This window comes from Lutra lutra, chromosome 15, assembly GCF_902655055.1.
Source record: "Lutra lutra chromosome 15, mLutLut1.2, whole genome shotgun sequence".
NCBI classification, from domain to species: domain Eukaryota; kingdom Metazoa; phylum Chordata; class Mammalia; order Carnivora; family Mustelidae; genus Lutra; species Lutra lutra.
Window position 1 is genome coordinate 68,091,419 of NC_062292.1, and position 7,045 is coordinate 68,098,463.

General features: G+C 69.3%; 2 protein-coding genes across 6 annotated transcripts; one reads left to right on the forward strand and one right to left on the reverse strand.

Moving 5' to 3' along the window:
* The first annotated feature begins 227 nt into the window (after window positions 1–227).
* PAQR6 (progestin and adipoQ receptor family member 6) lies at window positions 228–5,113 on the forward strand. Of its 5 annotated transcripts, none has more exons than XM_047704683.1 (8): window positions 228–880; window positions 2,000–2,077; window positions 2,483–2,610; window positions 2,708–2,913; window positions 3,126–3,252; window positions 3,504–3,600; window positions 3,689–3,839; window positions 4,117–5,113. In XM_047704683.1, the coding sequence occupies exons 2-8, from the start codon at window positions 2,027–2,029 to the stop codon at window positions 4,389–4,391; spliced, it is 1,035 nt and encodes a 344-aa protein (XP_047560639.1). In that variant the 5' UTR covers window positions 228–880; window positions 2,000–2,026; the 3' UTR covers window positions 4,392–5,113. The 5 variants fall into 5 exon arrangements, with proteins under 5 accessions (XP_047560639.1, XP_047560638.1, XP_047560641.1 ...); XM_047704682.1 differs by lacking the exon at window positions 228–880 and adding an exon at window positions 1,318–1,471 and having other exon boundaries at window positions 4,117–5,112; XM_047704685.1 differs by lacking the exon at window positions 228–880 and adding an exon at window positions 1,424–1,486.
* On the reverse strand, window positions 5,070–5,914 carry BGLAP (bone gamma-carboxyglutamate protein). Its single transcript, XM_047704690.1, has 4 exons — window positions 5,773–5,914; window positions 5,605–5,643; window positions 5,453–5,522; window positions 5,070–5,340 (listed from the first exon to the last, which is right to left on the reverse strand). Exons 1-4 carry the CDS (start codon window positions 5,834–5,836, stop codon window positions 5,211–5,213), a joined length of 303 nt encoding a protein of 100 aa, XP_047560646.1. The 5' UTR covers window positions 5,837–5,914; the 3' UTR covers window positions 5,070–5,210.
* Window positions 5,915–7,045: the final 1,131 nt, after the last annotated feature.

Consider the following 7,045-nt stretch of genomic DNA (forward strand, 5'->3'; position numbering starts at 1 on the left):
GGCGTTTGCAGAAAGTTTCTTCGAGGTGAACCCCTCAAAGCAAGAACCCAGCAACCCCAGGGATGGTTTTGTGGAAGACTCCGTCAAGTTCGGTGGCCCCGTGAGCGTTCGGTGGCCCCGTGAGCGGCTGGTGGCTTTGCTGGGGTGCTGGCCGGAGCTCCAGCAAGGACAGCAGCTCTGCCGGGGTGGGCGATGCGTGTCCTCCAGCTGGGTCCCATGAGCGGGGCTGAAGCTCTTCTGCGGGGGCGGGGCGCGTGCGTGGGGGCCCGGAGACCAGCCTCTGGGGCCTCAGCCCTTGGCCCCCCCGCAAGGACTGGCGCGTCTGGTGTGTCTGGGGATAAACCGGCATGGCGGTTCCCTTGTGGTTCAGCCCCATTTCCTGGAGGCGTTTGCTCTGGACTCTGCCCAGCACCGCAGCTCAGCGAGAGGTGCTTTCTGAGGTCACAAGTCAGGATTTGGGTTCCTGAGCCCAGGCGCCCCCCTGCCCCCACCGCCCTGCTTATGGCAGAACCTGGACCCCTGGCGCGCCCCCTGGTCTGAGGAGGGCGCCATGTTGCCCTGGCCAGGTCCAGGCTGGCTCTAGCCTGGTGTGGCCAATCTGATGTCCGTGGGCTTGGGTCAAGCTGGAGGGGCTGGCTGTGTGTAGGAGGCCGAGTGAGCTGCCTGCTAATGGGGCTGGTCCACCCCGTGCTGCTCCCTGGGGGCTGGACAAGGCTGGGATTGTTCCCTGGCTCCCCTTTGTCTCACTCCCCGCCCAGGCCTGGCCTGCCTGCCTGCCGCTCTCTCCTCCTGTCAGCTTGGCTGGCAGGAGCCTGGGACTCTGCCCGAGGAGCCCCAGGCCTGCTGACCCACCCGGTGGGGAGCGCCGGCCACGCTCTGGGTAAGGAAGCTCACCTGGGGCGTGACACCTGTTCTGGGGGACCAGAGGAGAAGCGCTTGCTCCAGACCCCTCTGTTTCAATGGCTACAGCACACAGCCCTCCAGAGACCCCAAACCCTACCGCTAAGGGAAGGGACCCCAAGGGAGCTAGGCCCCAGCATCTCCACCCCCCACCCGTCCCCCAGGGAGGTGGGCAGCTCGCAGGATGGGTCGGATCACCCCCATCCCACTCCTGGGAGGGGCTACGGGACCGGGAAGCCACAGGGACTAGAGACCGGGTCTGCCTCTGCCCAGCAGGGTCCCCAGCACCCAGGTCAGAGGCAGAGGCCCCGGGACCGGCTGGCGGTGAGGTCCGGAGTCAGCGGCGCACACCCAGACCGCCCCGCGGGAGGCAGGAAGAGGGGCGGGGCAGGGCTGTATTGTTGCCGCGCTGTTTTGGCGGGGGAAGGGGGGGAGGGGGAGGGTCCTCCTCTCCCGCCCCCGGGGCAGCTCCACCCGCCGGCTGGCCCAGCCCCTCCAGTGGTGCCAAGGAATGTGCCTGGGCGAGGCAGGAGGGGCCGCGGAGCCGCAGCCACCCGGAGGCAGAGCACAGGTCTGGAGCTGAGGGGTACGGGGCTCAGGAGGGTCGGGGACCCCCGGGGCACATGTGTAGTCTTTAGAGAAGATCCAGGCTCGCCCTGATTCGTTGCGACTCCCGCGGCCATCCGGCCTCTCCCCGAGCTGTCGGCGAGCGCCGTCAGTTTCTGTGCTCGCCCGGCTCCGCGGGCCAGGGGGCGTTCTGGGGCGGGGCCGGGGTGCGCGGATGCTCTCTGCACTGACCTCCCTGACTCAGGCTTCCCCAGAGATGGAAACTGGGGGCTGGGGACCCGGGTCCGGGGTTTGGGACTACTAACCCGGGCTGCCTTCGCGCAGGGGAGCGCCCTGCACTGTCCCGGGCTGAAACTGAGCAGCCCCTCTCACTCGGGAACTGAACGCCCCAGGCGGGGACGGGGGTCACGCGCGCACCTGCGGGCACAACGCACTCCGGCTCCCGGTGGCCAGGCCCGGCCTGCCCGGGGTGAGAAGGGGCCCGAGGATGGGGGCAGACACCTGATGCCCTCACCCCGCGCTTTGTCTCTAGGTCACGGCGTGGAGGTGCCCGGCCACCATGCTCAGTCTCAAGCTGCCCCAGCTCCTCCGAGTCCACCAGGTCCCTCGGGTGAGGGGCTTGACCCACTAGCTCCCCGTCCCCAGGCTTCCCCCTCTGAGCGGCTGGGCGTGGGTGTGGGGGGCTCCTTCCCGCAGGCATCCCTCTGCTCTCTAAGGAACCTGCTGGAGACCCCTCCCCAGAGCCCAGGATGCTCGTCCACCCAGAGTCCCTTCTTCCCCCCGGCCCCACCTCACCCCTCCCCTCTGGTCCCCTTCCCACTGCCTCCTCGCTTTCTCCTTGGCGCTCTGGGTGTTCGGGACCTGCGGTAAGGCGCGGCTCTGAGTTGGCTTGGCTTTGGGGCGGGCGTGACCTCCAGCCCACTCTCTTCGACGCCGCTTGCGAGGTCTCTCGCGGAGAGAACGGGGCGGGCCCAGTGGCGCCCCCCGACCTTGTACCCCCCCTGCCCCCGCACAGGTGTTCTGGGAGGACGGCATCTTGTCTGGCTATCGCCGCCCCAGCAGCTCGGCCCGGGACTGCGTCCTCAGCTCCTTCCAGATGACCAACGAGACGGCCAACATCTGGACTCACTTCCTGCCCACCTGGTGAGCGGCGCCCCGACGGGGTCCCCGGGGGGGCAGGGGCCGTCGGGCCCGCGAGCGCGGCGGGTGGGCGGCGGGCCTGAGCACCTGCCCGCCGCAGGTACTTCGTGTGGCGCCTGCTGGCGCTGGCGGGGGCTCCGGGCTTCCGGGCGGAGCCGTACCACCGGCCGCTGCTCGTCTTCCTGCTGCCCGCCTGCCTCTACCCCTTCGCGTCGTGCTGCGCGCACACCTTCAGCTCCATGTCGCCCCGCGCGCGCCACATCTGCTACTTCCTGGACTACGGCGCGCTCAGCCTCTACAGCCTGGGTGAGCCCCGCGGGGCCGGGGCGGGCCCGGCATGCTGTGGGGGCGGGGCCGGAGCGCTCCGGGGGCGGGGCCCGGGACGCTCTGGGGGCGGGGCCGGAGCGCTCCGGGAGCAGCCCCGGGTGCTCTAGGGGCGGGGCCGGGCGCGGGCACTCCGGAGTGGGGCGGGCGCGCCCTTGAGACCTCAGCTCCAGCCCCGCCCCCCTCCTCCCCAGGCTGTGCTTTCCCCTATGCCGCCTACTCCATGCCGGCCTCCTGGCTGCACAGCCGCCTGCACCGGCTCTTCGTGCCTGCCGCCGCACTCAATTCCTTCCTGTGCACCGGCCTCTCCTGCTACTCCCGGTGGGTTTCCCGCCAGTGCGGAAGGGGAAGGCGGAGGGACAGGACACAGCTGGAGGCCCGAGTCACACTGGAGGCCAGCCGCTGGCGGGCGGGTGTCTACCTCCTTCACGGATGTGGTCACTTCCAGAGGCTCCCAGGCCCTAAGGGCTTTCACGGCCACTAAGCTAGTGACAGTCCATCTTGGCCAAAGGACTCTGACCTTCAGTGACCACCCGTGAGCAAGGGTGGTAACTAGCCTTTCCCTCCCTCAGGTTCCCCGAGCTGGAGAGCCCTGGGCTCAGTAAGGTCCTCCGCACAGCCGCCTTTGCCTATCCCTTCCTGTTCGACAACCTCCCTCTCTTCTACCGGGTAAGGGAGCCCAGGCCTCCTGCCCTCCCCGCTCCCCAGACCCTCACTCCCGAAGGCCCTCCTGGCAGCTCCGCTTGTCCTCTGCCAGCTCGGACTGTGCTGGGACAGGGGCCCCGGCTGCGGACAGGACGCGCTGAGCGCCAGCCACGGCTACCACCTGGTGTGCGCCCTGCTCACTGGCTTCCTCTTCGCCTCCCACCTGCCCGAGCGGCTGGCCCCGGGACGCTTTGACTACATTGGTGAGAGCTCAAGAGTGGTGCCCATCCAGGAAGGGGTGAGGGGAGACAGCGTCCCAGAGCACAGAGCGAACCGAGGAACGGGGTACTGCAGCCAGGGAGAGCACCCAGGGTCCAGGCGCACCCCCTCCCCACATAACAGTGGAACCAGCAGCACGGGTACCGGGGGCCTTGTAGGTTTTCTTACTCCCCGTTTAGGGGAGCAGCCCGCCCAGAGGAGGAGGTAGTCAGGGTGGCCCTGGGAACGGGGTATGCGCCCTGAGCCGCCCGCCCCCCACAGGCCACAGCCACCAGCTGTTCCACATCTGTGCCGTGCTGGGCACGCACTTCCAGCTGGAGGCGGTGCTGGCTGACATGGGATCTCGCCGAGCCTGGCTGGCCACGCAGGAGCCCCCCGTGGGCCTGGCAGGCACGGTGGCCGCACTGGGCCTGGCGGTGGCCGGGAACCTGCTCATCATTGCTGCCTTCACAAGCTCCCTGTTTCGGGCCCCCAGCACCTGCCCCCTGGTGCAGGGCGGCCCCCTGGAGGGGGGTATGAAGGCCAGACAGCAGTGAGGCCCCCATCTCTGAGCCTGCCCTGGGGGAAGGCAGAGGCCAGGCCTCGGTGCCGGTGCCGGGGAGGAGCCCAGACTCGGGTATGACGGGTGGGGCACATGGAAGCCTGGAGCCCAGAGTGGCTGCAGAGAGAGGGTGGAGGGGAGAGGGCGGAGGGGAGAAGGGGCCAGGGCGCTGCTGGCAGCGAGCAAGAGGGGCAGCGAGGGTGTGCTCAGCGGGGCCGGGTAAGTGCTGAGGGTCGGAGAGGGGCAGCGCGAGTGCCAGGCTGCAGCTGAAGGCTGGGGACGGGGAGGTGCTGAGGCCCAATACCTGGTCCTGTTTCTGGCTGCGAGTCTCTGCCAAGCCCAGGGAAGCACTAACAGGACTAACCTAGACCCCCGACCCCGCGTGCTCGGCCTGGAGACCCACCGCCGCCCTGTCTCCCCCACCAGGCGGCTCTCTGCCCTTCGGGTCTGTGTGGGTGTCCTGGGTGGTGAGGTGGGCTGGGTGGGGGGAGGGGTGCTGGGCTAGAGGGGGGACCCTAACAATTAGACCTTTAGAAAGCTCCCTTCGATGCTTCCAAATAAAGCAGCCAACGGCAGATCTGGGGGAGCACTGAGACTGGAGGCCCGCCTCCCCACCCCCTCCACACCGCCCCCCAAAACCCCACAGATGTACAAAGAATCACGGCCCCAGTTCCTCTTCCCGAGTTTATTCTGGAGCAGTGGGATGATGGGGACCCCAGCCGTGCGGGATGGGGGTCGGGGGAGAGGCCGGGTGCGGGGGTGGGGGGGTGCGGGGAGGGCTGCCAGCCGGGCCAGGGCCATCAGGGCGCCCGCTCTAGGCCGTGCCGTAGAAGCGCCGGTAAGCGTCCTGGAAGCCGATGTGGTCAGCCAGCTCGTCGCAGTCGGGGTTGAGCTCGCAGACTTCCCTCCTGGGCTCCAGGGGGTCCGGGTAGGGGGCTGGGGCTCTGATGCGCCAAGAGAGGGGCATCAGCCTCCAGGTACAGCGCCCACGGCCCCAGGGCTCCCCGCGCATCCCCAGGCCCGGTCTGGAGCCAGGGGGCCCCGGACAGCACTCACCCCAGCCCGGGGTCCAGGTAGCGCCGGAGCCTCCTCACCACCTCGCTGCCCTCCCGCTTGGCCACGAAGGCTGTGGGGCACAGAGGCGGGCGTCAGGGGGCTTGGGGCCTGCGGGGTGACGCGCGCACCCCCCCACGCGCCCTGCCTCATACCTGCTCCTCTGCGGGACTCTGCACCGCTGGGCTTCGCATCTGCAAGGAGAGAGTCTGGTTCAGCCCTGCTCGTCCCACCCCTGCCCCCAGGACAGAGCCCATAGGAGGGAGGGCGGCTGGGCGAGCAGCAGGCAGGGGAGGGAAGGCCGGGGCAGGCGGGCCACTCACCGGCCGGGCCCGCCAGGCAGAGCGCAGCCAGGGCCAGCAGGGTGAGGACTGCCACGGGCCTCATGGCGGGTCTGTCCTGTCTGTGTCCGTGAGCGGCTGCCGGGGCTGCTGGGCCTCAGTTGGTCTGTCTCTCGCTGCGGCCAGCGCCGGCGCCACTTATACTCCTGGTTGAGCCCCGCAGGCGAGGGGGGCGCCCCCCATGTTGTGGGCGGGTCCCGGGGGACTGTGCCAGGGCCGTGTGGGAGTCATCTGCCCCAGCTCTAAAGGCCAGACCCCGAAGGATGTTGTGGTTGGAACTGGAGCTGCCTGGGCAGGCCTGGCCCCTCCCCAGGAGGCGCACCCCAAGTCCCCCCACTCCAGCCTCAGTTTGAGCACCAGTGGGCCAGGCCAGCGTTGGGGGGGAGGGGGGGCTCCAGGTCTAAAACAGGCTCTGGGAGAGCCGGGCTGCCTATGGAAGCCTGTGATTTGCACTGCCGGCCAAGGGCAGGAGCCAAACCCCAGGGATGGGGAGCCCAAGGCAGCGATGCCCTCGTTCACCCAGAGGCAGGGCGGAGGCGCCCATCCCTGCAGGGACGTCAGTGGCAGGCCTGGTGTAGGGGTGGTGGGGACCCTCGCCGGAGCCCCTCGCAGGGGGACAGACAGGGCCTGGGAGATGGAGGCTCCTCTGGCCCTCTGGCTGCCTGGCAGCCTCCCCGAGGTTAACAACTGGGACCGGTCTTCCGAGACAGATGTCCAGCCTGCAAAACCCCACCCCAGCACCCTTGAGGGCCACGTCCCCCCAGCCCAGCCTGGAGAGGATGGGGAAAGGGTGTCCTCATGCCGCCCCGCTGCCTACCCTGCGGCCTGCAGCCGGGCAGGAGGGGGTCTCCCGTGTGAACGCCGCAGGCCTGCTGGGCTCGGGGCAGCCAGCAAGGGTTCCTCGATATCTGCCTGTGTGTCTCCAGTGCCCCCAGCCAAGCCTCCTGGGGGGGCTTTTTCTGGGCCCCACGTGTACCCATCCACTTCACCTGCCGGTCAGAAGACATGCCCATTGGCACGTGTGCACGCGAGTGCACAGACACTCACCACGTGTGAGACGGAGGGAGGCCTGCCTGGGGCCTCCCTCACAGTGAACCCGAGTGGCAGACAAGGGTTGGACTCGGGTCCCGGTCGAGGTCGAGGGGCTTTGCTGCCCTCCCTGCACAGGACAGCGTGCAGCGGTCAAGGCGGTGGTCAGCGGCGCCCCCACCAGCCCGCCCGGCCCGGAGGCTCTCAGAGCAGCGCGGGGGCCTCG

What these genes read in the sequence shown, in the direction of transcription:
- PAQR6 (XM_047704682.1), top strand. Translation starts at nt 1,412, where the DNA reads ATGTGCCTGGGCGAGGCAGGAGGGGCCGCGGAGCCGCAGCCACCCGGA. An exon ending in CACCCGGAGGCAGAGCACAG is followed by an intron (nt 1,472 to 1,999) that starts GTCTGGAGCTGA and finishes CTTTGTCTCTAG; the next exon opens with GTCACGGCGTGGAGGTGCCC. An exon ending in ACTCACTTCCTGCCCACCTG is followed by an intron (nt 2,611 to 2,707) that starts GTGAGCGGCGCC and finishes TGCCCGCCGCAG; the next exon opens with GTACTTCGTGTGGCGCCTGC.
- BGLAP (XM_047704690.1), bottom strand. Translation starts at nt 5,836, where the DNA reads ATGAGGCCCGTGGCAGTCCTCACCCTGCTGGCCCTGGCTGCGCTCTGC. An exon ending in CTGCCTGGCGGGCCCGGCCG is followed by an intron (nt 5,644 to 5,772) that starts GTGAGTGGCCCG and finishes CTCTCCTTGCAG; the next exon opens with ATGCGAAGCCCAGCGGTGCA. An exon ending in AGAGTCCCGCAGAGGAGCAG is followed by an intron (nt 5,523 to 5,604) that starts GTATGAGGCAGG and finishes TGTGCCCCACAG; the next exon opens with CCTTCGTGGCCAAGCGGGAG.